Source organism: Morone saxatilis, unplaced genomic scaffold, assembly GCF_004916995.1.
Source record: "Morone saxatilis isolate NCDOM2014 unplaced genomic scaffold, NCSU_SB_2.0 Contig20, whole genome shotgun sequence".
Taxonomy (NCBI): domain Eukaryota; kingdom Metazoa; phylum Chordata; class Actinopteri; family Moronidae; genus Morone; species Morone saxatilis.
In genome coordinates this window covers 4679621-4696553 of record NW_023339763.1, presented here as the reverse complement: position 1 = coordinate 4696553, position 16933 = coordinate 4679621, and the positions used below count along the sequence as shown (strand labels likewise).

Here is a 16933-nt window from a genome sequence, read left to right as displayed (position 1 = left end):
TCTCCACCTAAATTTAAATGTCTTTAATGTCTATTTGAAATCCCTTTTAAAGCTTAATTTCCTACAAGATACTGTATTTTTATGTTAAATGCCCACTGGGAACTGTATCACTACCCAAAACCCCACTTTAAGGTTTAAATATTCACTCTCCTTTCCCTCTTTTGAAGGGTTTTAAAAATCCACCTTTCTATGAGAACGATTATTAAACTGGAATCTCTTATTAAGGCACTATATTCACAAAGAACCTCTCTTATAACACACTATTCACCAGAAACCTAACTTTAAACATCTACCAAGGAACTATGAATCTATCTACTACTTGAACAACTCCCTTAGTATGAAATTTCCAGGACCCTGTATTTAAAGCTCTCTTTTTAAAGTTTTTTTTCCCCACGAGTAATTCTTTATGGCCAGGGGTCTGCCATAAATCAACCAAGAACTTGTCTAAGTTCTACTGGCTAAAACTGGGACTCTGGGACCTAAAAGTGTGAGGGAAAAAAAGTGAACCAGTTTACATGCACCACTGCTGTCTCACCTTCTAAACTTTCCCAATTCTGCAAAAAATATTCACATCGCCGTGTGTAATTTGCACTGCATCTACAACTGTTACCATAGCAACCGGATCAGGAGCACTGCAGCATGGGACTCAGCTGCTTCAAGTCCTGGAAACATGAAAGTACAGGCCACAAAGGTGAGACACACACACACACACACACACACACACACACCATCAACACATTATCTGTTAATCCCTCCAGAACTCTAGCTGTGTGTGTTTGTGTGTGTGTGTTGCCCTTAAGTGATACCTGTTAAATGCTGACTCAGGATCTTTATGCTTCTATCTAAGGTGACATTGTGTGTGTACGTATGTGCTTCATACATGTATGTGTCTATGTGTGTTTGATGTGACTTTGAGGAGGACAGACAGCAGAGCATGATGGGACATGGGGGAGAAGAGAGGAAAGTGTGTTAATGAGTCTATGCACCATCTCAGGCACAGTGGGGATTAATACATATTTGACGTGGTGCTAGGTGTCCCCATGTCCCCATTTTTTGTTTTTTGTTTTAGTCGTGGTGTCACTTTATTAAGCTCTATTCAGACAAGATTAATATTCCAAGGGAAGCTAGATAACAAAATGTGACACTGTCCTCACATTTTAGCATTTGTTAAAACAGCATGTCTGTGGTATATCAGAAATGGTGATATGATTCATTTTTGTAATGGTCAAATATGTTAAAAAGAACATGCATTATGTCTGTAAAAAATCTAAAATATACTATAACAATGGCTTTGAGCAAAGATTTTGAAATGCACTTGCTATATATATTTATTTATAAGAACCTAAGACCTGACTTAGGCAAGCCCCCTAAAAATACATGTTTGTGCATTATGTGCAGGTAACAGAGACGTGTTGGCCAGCCCAGGCTCGTATTTCTTCCTATCTAACAGCGCCGGTCAGGGTGACGAGTGGCTGAAGAGCCTCAACAAGGGAGTCTGGATTCCTTTCACAGGTATGCCCATGAATACACACACAAACCCACACGCTCTAGATGCTTTCTCGTATGTTCTGCTGGTGTTTCCTTCCCTGAATTCACATAATTCACACAAGCAACCATGCTAATGTTGCAGCAGACAGCTGTTGTTGAAGTATGGCATATGGTGATATGTCATGTGCCTTCTACAGGCAAAAAAAGAAAGAAAATAAATTAAATTCTATGTAAAAGGTTTTACCAGACCATTCATCTTGTTTGTGATTGGATGAGGTGGACCCTGGGCTCCAGAGAGAATCATTACAATCTTCCTCCATTGCAGGGGTCTTTGGATCAGCGTCTGGAGGAGACGGTGCTGTATGAGCGACGTTATGGAGTGCGTTTGGTTCCTCTGGTGGTGGAGCAGTGTGTGACCTTCATCCGGGAGCGTGGCCTGCATGAAGTGGGCTTGTTTCGCCAGTCAGGACAGGCCAGTCTGGTCAAAGAGCTGCAGGAGGCTTTTGATGCAGGGGAGAGACCGTCCTTTGACAGGTACAATACCTTTGCTTTTTGCTTATACTGTTTCCTGATCACGTGTTCTTCAAAGGGTTTTTGGAGTAAGTCAGCTTGCTGTGTGTTTTGCCTGCAGCAGCACAGACGTCCATACGGTGGCGTCACTGCTGAAGCTCTACCTCAGGCAACTGCCGGAGCCTCTGGTTCCTTACAGCCGCTACCAGGATTTCCTACTCTGTGGTCAGAAGCTGTCGAGTGACCGAGCACTGGTAACTGCAGCTCTGTACACTAGCAGCATTAGTTAAAAAGCAACTTAACACACCCTGAAAGTTTTGTCTTTGCTGACCTTCAGTGGTTTAACTCACCTTGCTGCAGTGATGTACAGGTGTACTCCAGGACCCAGTGACATCACTGTTGGGTGTATTTACAGGTGCAGCAGAACACCCTTCTTACTAAACCCCACCACACTTATCAGTGATGCTACGAGTGGTCAGAGGTAAAATAGACTGAAAGTTTCAGAAGGAAACTGATGTTAAGTTACCCTTTAAAGGCACAAACATAGTTATCTTCACTTTTAGTATTTCTTACAGTTTGTCAATTAGCCTTTTAAACTTTTACACTATACAGCTATTCTTTAAAACCTGCATTTTTCGTATCTATGACAAACATTCATCAAAAGATTTCTGTTTGATACCTTAAGTGGTCAAAATACAGGGTACCTTTAAATTGTATTTTTTAAGCATTGCATAAAATAGCGTGTTCACTTTTACTCTCCTGCAGTAAATTAACAACATTTAGCATGTTGGAACCAATACAGGGAGAAAAAAAACATCCCTTCTTCCTTCTTACCTTGTGTTTTTTTATCTCTCCCTTCCTGACTCCCATCCTCTCTCTTCTTCCTTTATCAGGGTATGGGGGAGTTGAGGAATCTTCTTCGTGAGTTGCCAGTTGCAAACTTTAATCTACTCAACTTTATCTGCCAGTAAGACCCCTCCTACCTTGTTATTTATAATGACAGTCTCTGACCAGCTTTTCATTCAAGTGTTTATCTTGTCTGTGCAGGTTTCTAAATGAGGTCCAGAGTTACTCCAGCAGTAACAAGATGAGCAGCCAGAACTTGGCCACTGTGTTTGGGCCAAACATCCTCCGAGCCAAAGCTGAAGACCCACAAAGCATCATGGGAGGTAAACATACAAGCTGCACAGCAGATGAAATGAGATTAGATGTAAAACGCAAGCAGTGTAATTAATGTTTGGAAAATACTGAACATATGATGGCAAATGGAAAGAAGACTATGTTTTTACAGATACAATTATTATTAAAAGTGGGTCTTCATTTTAACCAATGTGAATCCAAGCTGAGTATAGACTCCACACTCTGATCTCTATCTGTGTCCTAGGTGCAGCACTGGTCCAGGTGCTGATGTTGGAGCTGATCAGAGAGCATGAGTCTCTATTCGCCAAAGTCCCCCCATCCATCTCTGTCCGTCCACCTTGTGGTTCGCGTGCATCATCAAGTTCTCTGCTGCAGCCTCATCTCCACCCGTCACCCTGCCTCCGCCAGCTGTCTATGCCTCTCATTGCAGATCGCTCTAGAGAGCCAGGACAGGCCGCCGCAGATGCACAGAACAACAGAAGGTACAACACACCCGCTCTCACAGAAATTTGCAATACAAACATCTCACAGACTCATCCCTCCCTTTCTTTGCCATCTATAGCTGTTTCTACTCTGCTGCTGCCACATCAAACTTGTCCTCTGGCCAGAAGAGACTTCTTGGCCATCGCTACACTTCCAGCCACCCCGAGAACTGCTTTTACCCCCTGCCCTCCTCCAGTCAGCACCAAGCCAACATAGATTATCACCAGCACCACGCTCACCAAGGAGCATCAGCTGCAAATATTCAAGCCTCTACAACCAGCCTCCAGCTTCAAGATCCACTACCTGACAGCTCCAAGTCCAGACCGATGCCCATGGGATGGGCAAAGGCCTGGCCAACCCCAGGAGAGGCAGGCGCTGGTTTCTGGAGCTCTGGTGGTGCAGAGGAAGAGGGTGCACTGCCAGAAAGAGCCAGCGGAGGCAGCAGTGAGGCTCAGGAGGACAGCCCCCTTTCTGCCTATGATAACCTAGACAGAGTGTCTCAAAGTCAGAAGATAAAGGATGTCACTGGTGGACCTCTTGAAACCAATGATCTGGGAGGCCATACTGGAACTTGTGAAGTGGAGGTGGAGCTAGAGGAGGCGGTGCAGACAAGGAACTCCTCCTCTTCCTGGTCTTCCTGCGAGGTTCTACCATTGGACGAGAGTGGTGATGCTGTGGCCATGGTTAGTCCTGACATCTCACCAAAGAGGCCTAAATGGTTGCCTTCAAGTCAGGTAGGAAAAGAGGAAAACAGTCATAATGAGGAACAAGAGGGCCAAAACAATGACAGTGATGATGAGGATGAAGATGACAATGAGGATGATGATGATGACATCCACCCCAACTCCCCAGCCTCTGGTTCTATACTCAGCCCTCTGAGTACAGGCAGCTCAGAGGTATTCCTCCCCTCTGCTCCTCCAGAACTCCATGACCCTGAGTCTCAGTCACATCCCGGGAATGCTCACTCACTGCTGGATGAGCTGCGGCAGCTGATGGCCCAGCAGAAGGCTGAGTACCAGGCCAGGATACAGAGGTGAGACACCAGCACAAGGAGGAAGATGGCATCCTCTCGTCCCCAAACATTATTTATCCACATCCAGTACTTTAGAGTTGAGTATTAAAATCCTAATGTTCTTTGGCATTGGGATTTGCCTTGTTTAGTCAGTAGTATCTAAATGCTGCTCTTTTGTAAACGCTGACATTTTAATAATTTGAATTTTTATTTCACTACATTATAGTAAAAAAAAAAAAATGGTACCAAAGATACATTATGTGCATGATTACCCCTGTGACTGTTTCTCCTACTTTAGTCTAAGCCCCTTATTTCCAATTTTGGGATATTGTAACCTACTGCATTCAATAATATTTTAGACCACAGTGTGTTCCAACCTCATAGCAACAGGTTGGGAATACCCTTTTCTCTTAAAGGAATGGTTTTCCAGTTTAGGTTCTTCTATAGGCTACTATAGAAGAACCTAAACCAAAGTGAAGGCTGTTATGTCTTCGGAATGGTTTTGGAAGGAGATTTTTAAACAGACAAACATTTTTTGCTTAGTTACACCATGTCAGAGACAGTGATGCTTTTAGCTTCTGAAACCATTTACTGTACATGCAAGTCAGAATCAGTTACCATTAACATTAACCTGAATCAATACAAACCAACTTATGTGATAAGCTTAGGGAAGATCAATAAATACGTAGCCTTCGTTTAAACTGATTTATCACAAATGCAACATATAGCTAGGGTTTGTTGTGTAAGCCTGTGTACAGTTTGTACTATATGTGTGTGTGTACTGCAGGTTGGAGCGCTGTAATGATGTCCTTGAGCGGCAGGTTGCAGTACTGCGGGTCAGTCTTGAGCAGCAGAAGCGTAGTCAAAGTGTTGCCGAGATCAAGATTCGCAACATGGAACAAGCCAAAGCTGATGCTGACCTCCGAAACTCCACGCTGCAGAGAGAGATGGAGATGTTCTTCCAGATGTATGGAGAGTTCAGAAGAAGAGGAGGAGACGAAGGCGGAAGAGGAGGAGGAAGTCTCTGAAGATAGATAGAAAGACAAATTCTTGAAGTGTATGGATAGGTTAGAGGAGGATAAAAAAGAAGGGAGGGTTTGTTGCACAGAGCTTGTTGAAAGGGATGGATGGATAAACAATGTGAAAGAGGAAGTGAAAGAAGGTGACTCTTGATAGGAGATCCAACACTGATCATTAAAGAAGGCTGTGAAGGCATCAAATCATGAAGATAAACAGAGCGTTATTACAGAGTTATTGTCTGATCCAGAAGAGAATCTAAATACAAGACAGTTGTGTGTCATTTCAACCAGTTAGCCTCAAGCCAGGTTGGTTAAGTTCATGGTGACCAGAAGAAAGTTTGAATTTGAGGAGCAGTTCCATTGGCAAGCTCCTTCACCTGTGCAGTGAATATGACTTCCCCGTCGTGGGCTGTTTGATTGGTTTACTGGAGCAACAAAGGGACACGCTTAAGTCTTTTCCTGCTTTACGCAAACCAGTTACCAAGCTGTGTCTTTCCAGGAAGCCTGGAACAAGGTATTATTCCACATAAAACCAAGTCTCCTTTGAGAAACCAAATTCCATTCTGAACTGTTCCTGAACAGCAAAGATTTAGAAGAGTACTGGAAACCAAAAGCTTGTCCGGACTATTGGACTTTCAAGGTGTCAGAACTGCTGTACTGCTCACACTGACTGTTATATGCTGATATGGGGGTTCACAACCCACACAATGGATCCCAGATGATTGCAAGATTATTAGTTAGTTAGAGAGAACTGCGACTGGAGTGCATGATGCCGGGATTCCAGCTCAAAGTCAGTACATATAACGCAAGGGAACACTAGCACGGGTATTTGCCCTCTTTGAAGCCATATGTTGTTTTAGAGTGTTTGCTACCTCCATTTTTCCCCAACACCGATTTCTTGACAATCTTATTGGGTACTGCCCAGACTGTCTCAGATTTGTCCCCAAGAACAAGTGTAACCTGTTTTTGGCTACAATAAAATTAAAAATGCTCCATTTGCAACGTTGTATCATCTCAGGACAAGGTCAAGAGGCTCAAACTAGACAAATCGTTAGGATGGGAAATAACGTGGATTCTCTTCTGACTCCATGGGTTTCAGTCTCAGATCTCCAAAATGTATCTGGGACAAGAAAATCCTAGCCAAAGTTGTGTAGTCTGCATTCAACTTCAAAGAACTTCAATAGTCTCCTAGGACAATCCTTGATGTACAATCTTTTTAGTTTGAAGTTCATGTGGGAAATTCAGACAAGATTTCTCAACCCTGAGGTGTCCTGAGGTCAGTTGTTCACAGCTCAGGACCAAAGTCAATGGGAGTTCTGGCTGTGAACAAAATGCGGCATTGCGTCTTGTCTTTGCTGTGATAAATAGAGGGATTTATATGTATTATTAAAGCAATCTGGTTTACTTTAGGATAAATACCTCAGAATTCCCTGGATGTTTTCCAACTGGCTACCACACTGTTAACAATAAGATATTGACTTGATAGTTGATACTATACTAAACTACTTGTTTTTTCAGGAACTAGACTGACTTGCTTTGCAGGAATTCATTTAGAATGAAACTGCATCTCTAACAGATTCAAGGTGAAGATAGTTTTGTTGACTGAAAGTGTACAAATAAAGATACCAGAAGTCCTGTTCACTCTGCATGAAAATGCTTTTCCAATAAAACACTGTTACACTTTACCTGAAAAATAAACTTTAAATCCTCGTTCACAGATAATTCAATCAAAGAACCTTTTCAGTGTATTTGTCAGTTTTGAACATTTATGTGTCTAGTGGGGATGGTTGACTACAAAATCAGATTGTCTACTAGATTACACAGGTTGTGTTTGGGCACAATATTCTCTTAAATGTGACTGCTCAGGATATGGACGATAGGACCAGCAGGAAGCTCCTCTCCGACTTATGATGGAGGAGCAGCGAGCTAAATGCCAAAAAGACATTATATACCTTCCATTGAGGAAGCAGTTTTGTTTATTTGTTTGAAATAAACCTGATTTTCTTTATTCCTAATTATGTGCTGTAGAAAAAATAAGATGAGAACTTTTGTTACTGAATGGTGAACTGATGTCTAGACGCTGAAATAAATTACTACAGATCCACAGGGAATATTCATATGGCAGACAGTTTACTATTACTGTTCTGCTTTGTCAAACTCAGTGGAAGGGAACAGAGGAGGTGCCAATCTGCTGTAAAAAAAAAACAAAAAACTTTTCATACCAGAAACGATGAAGCACCAACTTTTGTTTTTCTGATGGAAATTTAACATTTATTCTCAATTTCCAGACTGTTGAGGCAAAGAAAAAGAAAACAGTACAGAGACTGTACAAATCAAAGAAAATGTCTCTGAACATCCACTGGGAAAAATGTGGAACAGAAACAGAAACTGTAATAGACTCACTACCATACAGATGTGATACTTCACAGTCAGGGAGAGATTTAAAGGGAACAGCGTCACTTTAAACACAGAGCACTTGTGAACACAAACTAGGTAACAACAAAATTGAACAGAGCAGAAACAGTCATATTCATTTAATATTTACAGCTGCTGACAACAGAGTGTGTTTTCTGTCCAGCTTTAAGATCGTTTGTCAAAATAAAAAGAAAACTGACAACATTTGATTGACACCACAGCAGTTACAGGTGGCAAATTACTTGCATTTGAAATATTTACTCCATAAAACAGACAACCTCTTCCACTGCTGTGGTACATTACACAGATCACGAGCCAACAGAGTGTTTCTACTTAATAATAAAAGTGCAATAATAACAACAACAACCAGCCCTACATTTCATTTAACAGGTGAATCATAGTGCTTATTAAGCACTTTGAAGCTTTACACACAACCACAGCATCTTGCAGGAACCTTGTATGAATATGCATTTATTAGCAGTAAGCTAGCAGTTCTAAAATAAACCCTGTATTTCAGTCATTTAATGTTATTGTAAGGCAAGATGTTTCCCTTTTTCTGAGTGACACAAGGTTTCTGCAGGATCTGGCCAGTGGTCTCTTTAGTCAGTTAAGCACCAAAACTCATCAGAAACAGAAACAGGAATCCTTCATATGTAACCATGGGTAGAAAAAAATCTGAGCTCACACACTGAACCTTTAAAGAGACTCTAAACCTCTTCTTCTTTTTGGTTCTTTTAACTTTTCTGTTTTGACTCCAGTAATGGAAACACTGGACCATGTCAATGTGTGAGTCTTGGTCACATGTAGCTCTGATTTCTGCAAACACACACACACACACACACACCAGGTGGTCATTTTTTCTTCTGATCCTAAAAGGAACAAAATTTGTTGCTACTGTAGCAGATAAAAAAAAAATCTTAATCTATACACTAAAACAGCAAAAAAAAAAAGTGTAACGCAAAACAAGTGGAACGTTTCAGTGAGCAGGAGTCAAATTTCCAAGATTTCCTGAGACAGAATTTGTACAATTTTCTATGGATCTTTTTTGTTCAGTTGGTTTTATTGGTATTAAACTACACTTAAGCCATTTGTTAGACATATTAATCCCACCCTGCTTAGTGAAATGCCCCTTTAAGAAGAGACAGGATGTAAAGACTATCAACTCTGAAGCAGAGGAGGTTTTTTCTTGCATTAATTTGCATCCTGGTGAGCAGATAACAGAGCTAGTCTCTGTGGTGGGAAGAGTGGGGATAAAGTGCATTTACAGGGATATCCTTTTCAATCAGGGTCACCTTCATCTTCACCTTCACCTTCAACTGGGCAAAGTTGTCAGTCAGTGGTCCACTAGGTTATCTGGACTCAGGTTGATACATGCTGAATTTGTTAACTTGAGCCCATGTTTATGTGAGCATGCTGCAACTGGATGGAACAGTTAAAAGGGTGAAGGATCGCAGAGAGTTGGATTTTATAGCCAAGCAACACAGTAAATGCCACAAAGCAGTGCAGATGGGAAACTGTCTACATTTTTTTTTTTAACCAGAGTTGTTTCAGTGGTGAAGATGGTGGACAGTACAATGGCTATCTGAATGTGGGTGCTGCTGTTAAAGAGGTCCCATAAAATGACTTTTAGATTTAGGTTTAATGTGGTTTTTATATGAAAAAAAAAGACTGCAAAATGGACACTGATAATAGCTGCTTCCCTCCAAAACTGACTGTTACTGAGGAGGAAGACAAGACCGAGTGAAATGTCATGACCGGCACAATTAAGAGCAGATACTTTGGAGCCATCGTCAGCAGACAACTGTGCTACTAATATTGAGGATGTTGCAAACCGGCACCAAAATTCAAGCCTATGTATTCGTAGCTAGCGGCAGTTAGCTTCAAGTATAATTCCACAACACAACCTGGGTCTTGCTTTTGTGGTTTTGACCATCAGTAGTTATTTAAGTTCTGGGAACACGCAGACACTGATGCAACAAAGTCCGGTGGGGCAAGAAGCAACGGTCAGAGGATCCTACAGGTTGTAAACAGTTTAGCCAGATTAATTAATCCACTTCGCTGACTGGAAAACCATACAACTACAGTAGTTACAGTAGGTCAAAGTTGACACAGGAACTCGGTCTGTAAACTATGATGGTTGTGTACAACAAACACTTTTTCAATTCCTCCTTGTTTTCTTCTCTAACCTGGGGCTTTGTTTACAACCCGTCTCATCTGACATCTTTTTAAAAATATTGTTGCTATTCCAGATGTCAGTTATTAACTTGTTGAGTGCAGTGTTATTATTAATGTACAAAACTACAAAAATCAGACCAAAGTTGTAATAACGTTAATATTTGAAGGGGTCAGTTTGCTCACCCCAAATTCACTGGATGGAAATGCCATCTCAGGTGCAAGACGTCAACATTTGAAAGCAGCTGAGTTGTGTAACAATATGAGAGAGAAGCTTTCATTTTATGGGACCTTTAGCGTCTGAGTGACGTGCAGCTTTGATGTCATGTGACGTGTTAGAAGCCAGAGGGCGTCAGGATGTTCATGTCTCTGTGTTTGATCTTGTGCGGTCGAGCTCCCTGACGTCGACCCTCTACTGTGGGAATCTCCATTTTGGGAGGGGCCGCCGCCTGAGCAGCAGGGTTGTCACCCAGACGCGTGGCCTGTGACTTCATTACCTCCATGGGGGATGGCTTCTGGGCACCACGGTACGCCTGCAGCGCAAAGCCTGCTGGGAAGACAGGAAAGAAAAGGATTTAAATAAAATGGACTTAACTGTAATGATGATCCAGATGTAAACTTTTATATTCAAACTGAAATGAAACGTAATTCCAACTCTTCAAAAACTCTTTAGGGAACATATTAAAATAAGTGATGCAGATGGTGCATTTGGGTTTAGCAGAAAACCGGACTGTTGGTGGATGCTTGTGCTCTCGAATGTTGTCTAGCACACTGTGTATTATTGGATTGCTCAACACGCTGGTGAAGGATTAATGTTCTGACAGTTTAACATGAAGTTTGCACAGTGATCCAGATTTGACCACTAAGGACACCCGGTTATTTCATCACCAAAGAGGAGGAACACAGAGAATGGAAAAGTAAATACTGGTAGTAAAGAGAAGTTCATGCATGCTTTAAAAAAACATAATTAAAATTAAACTGAATTAATTCAAATATACTTTTGTTTTTGTGTCCATCGGTAACTCACACACACACAACTATATTCTCTAATGTTTTTTTTAACTTCCCTTTATGTTTTTATTCTCAGAGGTATTTCATTGATTCTTCCTTGCAGTGACGTGTTCTTTCTTTAACAATGTTTGCTTCTCTTATGTTGAAATATTTAAATGCTTTTTTGTAACTCAGAAGCATTTTTCAAGCCTGATTTTGAAAAGTGCTATTATAAAGTTTTACTCTTTTCAGTTAAAACTGTGACCTTTCTTAACAGTTGTATGCATGAAAATGCATACAAATATTCATACAGTACTTTGATAAGATTGTATTTAGGAATGCCAATAAATGCCTTGATAAAGTCTGAAACCAGTGCTTTCCTCTAGTCCCAGGGCCGCAGTGCCTTATATATTATTATCTGTTCAAACAAAAAATGTTTTCCCATTAATCCCCAAATTAAAAATATCTGTTGTTTAGGTCTCTGTGTGTTCTAGTTACAATAAGGAATCCCTACTAATAATGAACATATTCTGTTAATGCTGTTATTTTACTGCAGCACCCCCTATTGAAAATGTCAACGTCTATCTAGTTATGCATGTTAACGTAGATAAAAAAAATACAACACAGGTTATTGCGAGTTTCCTGTCATACGGTGAATGATATCAATCAATTATTTGAAACCTTTTTTAGCTGAGAGATGAGATATATAATGTATTCCTTCCATCCTCAAACTAAGCTCCACACAAACCTCTATTAGTTTTCTTAAATGACCTACCCAAAGTCATCCTGGAAAAAAGATTTTAAAGGTTTCCAAACAGTCTGAATCGTCCCACATGTGAAAATCTTAATGTTCTTCAGTGGCTGTCAGTGACTGCAATTGAAACGTGTCTGATCTTTTATGTCACTGGGATGCAGAAAAACTGCGTAACTACTGTCAATAGTCAATATGTAAACAGATGCACGGGGCTGTTAGCTCCAACTTTTGGTCAGTGTTTACTATCAGTCTGAAGGTCATTTGTTTGCCCACTAAACCAAATCCTGTTTATATGGGACAAAAAAATAATATCACCATTCACCAAGTGTCTTCACACCTGAACAGACAGATGGAGGTGTTCAAAACGGTGTTTACTGGGATTGCTTTGAGGTTATTTTTAAGTGTTTCCAATTTTAGTTTGGTTTCTTTGTTTGTTAGTAAAAAAAGAAAAAGATACCATTGGACTTTGGGCTGCCAATGCTGTTTACCTGCATTTGTGTTGTGCTCTGATTCCAGGTCAGAGGTCGACTTCTGTACAAGCGGCCGCGGCCCAAACATGCTCCACCGCTCCACCACGCCACCTACACCTCCTCCCCCTCCCCCTCCGACTGCGTCTCCCAGGTCCACACTGCTGTTGGTGGAGCTACCGCTGACCTCTGAGCTTGTACTGCCGAACCAGGCCCTACACAAACACACAAGAGTTTATACATGACCAGGTTATAGATTCGTCAGTGTTTCTTTAATATAAAACAGGATTTAGACCACAGGACGGTGGATAATCCTTGTGTAGGCGTGTACCTGCGTTGTTGTTTTGGAGAGCTGTGTGGTGTGTTGGATGGAGTGGACTGGGTGGAGGAGGTCTGCCGCTCTTCTCTGGTCTCCATGCTCCGGATTTGCAGTTTCTAAAAAGCAACAACAAAACAGGCTTCAGTCTAAAGTAAAATCTTAGATGGATGAAGAGGTAGATTTCACTTTCATGGACCAGAACTCTGGACTTAAAATAGTATTAATCGGCTACCGACAGTAGCAACACTGGCAAATCACTTTATTATTACTTCTTATAGAGGCACTCTATATAGAAAAACTTGTTGGGAGTATATAACACATCTTGGTTGTACATATACGATGTGATCTGTGTGTTTAAGTGTGTATCTTACATGTAGGGATTCTGGAATCCGGTGGTGGTGTCTCGTCTCCTCAGCGGTGAGGCCTTTGTGGGGCGTGTAGCTGGTGTCAGTGAGACCCACCCTCTGCTCAAACTTGTACACACTATCCTGTGTCTGCTCTGAAATGGAGAGAAAGAAAATTGTTTTAATAATAATTGTTGAAAGCAGCAGTTTATCTTTTAAATATCAAAGATTCAATTCCCTGTAGCATTAGAAGGTGGCTTTAAGATGCTTAAAAAGGTTTTTGGCATCCTGAATCCTGGTGATTACAAATCGATTGATATAGATATTGACATTTTTTCATGTAATAAAAAAAAAAAGGAATCAAATATCCACACAAAATTATGTAACATACTGGTGATGAGAGAATTCATGATGACAGAGGAGGCCTTGGCTTTCACTACACTTGGTGACCTGGAGGGGGCGCTGTCCGGCCCTGTAGACTGACTCACAGCACCAGCCTCATCCTCCTGGTGGATAAAAACACACCATCATCATACACTGCATCACACTCTTCCTCTTGATGAAGCAACAGATCATTTAATAGTAAAGCAGCTGTGTGCGTGTGTTGCGGAAGCCCCGTCTCACCTCAGCCAGGTGCGAGAACCTCCTTTCCGGTATGATGGGTCGTCTCCACAGGTTGTTGATGCTGATGTCGTGGGGGGGCGTGGACATGGGGGCCTCCAGGTTATCGTCGTAGCTGAGGGCTCGTCGGGTCATCCCAATGGGAAGCTTCATCCCGCCCATCCCGCCCATCCCGGGCCCCTCTAGGGCTGCAGACACAAAAGGACAGCAGCTTTATCTTTCTGTTGCTGAGAGTGTGTCACAGTAATACTAACACAATAATAAATGATTGAATTTTCACTTGAGGAGAAGGTTGAGCGTAATGACTTTTTAAACAGGTTTTTTCCAGTAATTTATTAACTATTTGTGGAAATATGTTCTTAAAGCTAACAAACAACACGTCCTGTAAGCTTGTCAATATTCAAACAATCCGGTGAAAATCGTGTATGCATGTTATTTTGTTTTATTATTTTGTGTAAACTTCATAGGCCAAACATGATCAAAACCAGGACACAGTAAGACTTAGCTGTGGGACTTTTAGAGCCAGTGGTTAGAGATATTAATAGATACTTTTAAACAATGTGTGATTCAGTGTGACTCAGTATGAATGTGTGATTGTGTGAGCTCCAGTATACACAAACTTGTCTGCTGCGAGAGACAAAACAATCTGCGGGATCCTGTTATGTGTGTGACGCAACATGTTAATCACTATTTTCTCTGACCGCCTCCAATATGTAGTTACCAGAATGATGCCTTCAAGTTCAAATTCACGGAAAAACATACAGAAGGCTTTAGTGAAACGATACGGCGGGTAGGCGACAACTGATTGAGGCCAGTGTCTCAGAAAGATGAAGAAAATGTAGGTGGGGTAGATTATACATAACAGTGCTACGGTCAGCGTTCTAATTCATCCCAAAGTTGGAAAAACAGGAAGAGGCCTTCCCCAAACTGTTAGGAGCGAACCATTGTTGAAAATGTCATTGTATTTTGTAGCATTAAGCTCTGCTTTCATTGACAACAAAGCGACCCAGCCCTAACCATGAAACACAGATCCAGATTATAAGGTCATGACTTCAGCTGCAAGAAATACTGACCTGGTAAGTCCCCTGGGCCAGACATGATTCCAGTAAGACAATGAACAAGATCAACCAGGGCAAGACCTGGAAAAAGAGAAGTTTCTGCATGATTACATCTACATAAAGGGGTAATTAACAGAAAACGACTCTTTCAAACACTTTCATTCTGCAACCCGTCTCCATAAATATCTACTTTCAGCAGATTACAGCAGCAGTGTAGGAGAGACATACAGTCACACAGTTGAATGAGCTACCTTTCTGCTGTGTTGCTGTGATGTGGACTGGCTGGTGAATTGGCAGCAGCGATGGTTACGTCGGTCTGTCAGAGACACACAAAAGCCTCTGGCAGTGCATTGTGGGTAGGCAGTCAGGCCAGGGAAGGAACTAAGGAGAGAGCAGACGTCACCACAAAGGAAAGAAGTGACTTTATTGCAATTGCAAAGTAAACTGTGTGACAATTCATTCATTTCATTTGAAGGCAACCCTTGTTACACTGTAATCAATATACATCAAATTACCATGTTTCTAAAAAACTGTGCGGTGAAACCGTAAGTAGTTACATTTACCTAAGAAAATATCTTACATCTGGAAAAATGTTTTCTGAATTCAGCCTTGCGTTTTAGGAATCTTAATAAAAAAACCCACATTGCATTAAAAACAGAAAAAAAAATGGCATTATTTGTATAAACGATGGATGCATTTGTAATTTTGGACTGACTTTCGGTCATCTCCACACGTGAAAAAGCCTTAAAAAGCGTACATGTGTGGTGGAGAAAATGTTACTTGATAGCATTAAAGAGAGGACAAAGACAGAGTTGATGTATGAAGGGATCTTAGGGGTCTTATCCTCTGTTATAACCAGCACAGCGGATGACTGCAGGATTATTGGACAGCATGATGGCAGACAGGCTGGATTACATAACTCCTGCTGCAGCAGCAGGCGGCTGCTTCCCTGACAGAGACATTTACTTCAAAACTCAATCTTACATTCTGTCTTATGGGGTTAATAAAGTAAGCCTTGCAGTTTACCCAGTAGGCCTAACAGAGCAGACTTACTGGCAATTAAAATGATGAATATAACCAGAAGATTATGTCACGCAGCTAGTTTAGCAAATGCTTCAGGTCAAATTAAATGTTTAATATAATTCCATGCTACAAAATAGGAATAAAACACCACACACTAGATGATATATGGGAAATATACAGACATAAACGGTGACAAATATGAATGGACACATGCAGAGATGCGGTTTTTAGCTGCTCAGCATCGCTTCACTAAACGAGCCCTCTCTATATAACCAGCATATTGTTTAGAAATGTTTAGTACAATCGCATTAGAGAATGAAATACGAAGTCATTTAGAGCCGATAAATGAATGAAATGAGCAGATGAATAAGCAGATGCTGCCAGAATCACCCAGCAGAGATGCTACAGCCACGTAATCGCTGAACTCCATTCACATATTCGGTGTTTCGTTAATATTATTATTTTTTTTTTACTAAAACACTGCTTGGTGTATTTTAACCCACCCCGAATTGAACACTGTTTGCTACACATTCACAAAATGTCTGCAGACTAGATTTAACATTCACATACGTCAACCGAGAAGCGTTGCGACGTTCAATTGTGTGTTTTTAGAGTGGAGTTTGGTAGCAGCAACAAAAAAAAAAAAAAGAAAAAGATAGCGGAACCAAACGGAGCTGAAGGGCAACAAGAGGCCGAGCTGCAGGCGACAAACGACGGTAGATAACGCTGCGTTGCTAGGGTAGTCTGGTTTATTATCTCTCACCGGAGGTAGTGGCGGCTTCAGGGCGAAGACAAAAACACCGGGGACCCTCCAATGTCGACTGGGGCGTTCAGTACACGGCGGTGTTGTTGGGTAGCAGCCATTATTGTGTCCGATAAATAAAAGCCGCTTCCTCGATGCGACGGTAAATTGCGTTACCAGTTCTCGCTGCGTAACGCGAGAGCACAGTTCAAATATGCGTGATAGGATAGCAGATATGTTGAGTTATCACAGCCAGAAGAGCACATGTGTAATCAATAACACTGATTGATAATGGCTCTGTTCATTTTAGTAAGCCAGCATGCACAAATATAAGCTAAACATTATAAGATAAGATAAGATAAGATAAGATGAGATA

The 16933-nt window shown here is 41.3% G+C and overlaps 2 protein-coding genes across 3 annotated transcripts; one reads left to right on the top strand and one right to left on the bottom strand.

The window, feature by feature from the left end:
- The first annotated feature begins 639 nt into the window (after positions 1 to 639).
- Positions 640 to 5661, top strand: LOC118332085 (rho GTPase-activating protein 22-like). Its single transcript, XM_035667221.1, is given in 10 exon segments — positions 640 to 691; positions 1399 to 1512; positions 1814 to 1824; positions 1826 to 2022; positions 2120 to 2252; positions 2892 to 2965; positions 3046 to 3167; positions 3383 to 3620; positions 3701 to 4654; positions 5421 to 5661. Coding segments are annotated over 10 exon segments (2136 nt in total).
- A 2234-nt stretch (positions 5662 to 7895) lies between these two features.
- On the bottom strand, positions 7896 to 16729 carry LOC118331626 (putative monooxygenase p33MONOX). 2 transcript variants are annotated; one of them, XM_035666685.1, is made up of 9 exons: positions 16579 to 16729; positions 15044 to 15173; positions 14808 to 14873; positions 13738 to 13922; positions 13505 to 13619; positions 13141 to 13268; positions 12782 to 12885; positions 12472 to 12665; positions 7896 to 10789 (listed from the first exon to the last, which is right to left on the bottom strand). In XM_035666685.1, the coding sequence occupies exons 3-9, from the start codon at positions 14830 to 14832 to the stop codon at positions 10575 to 10577; spliced, it is 966 nt and encodes a 321-aa protein (XP_035522578.1). In that variant the 5' UTR covers positions 14833 to 14873; positions 15044 to 15173; positions 16579 to 16729; the 3' UTR covers positions 7896 to 10574. The 2 variants fall into 2 exon arrangements, with proteins under 2 accessions (XP_035522578.1, XP_035522579.1); XM_035666686.1 differs by having other exon boundaries at positions 7896 to 10786.
- Positions 16730 to 16933: the final 204 nt, after the last annotated feature.

Bases quoted from the DNA above. Each gene is read 5' to 3' on its own strand.
- LOC118331626 (XM_035666685.1), bottom strand. From the start codon at position 14,832: ATGTCTGGCCCAGGGGACTTACCAG. The intron at 13,620-13,737 runs GTGAGACGGGGC...TTTATCCACCAG, and splicing joins GGTTCTCGCACCTGGCTGAG to GAGGATGAGGCTGGTGCTGT. The intron at 12,666-12,781 runs GTACACGCCTAC...GTGTTTGTGTAG, and splicing joins TCTCCAAAACAACAACGCAG to GGCCTGGTTCGGCAGTACAA.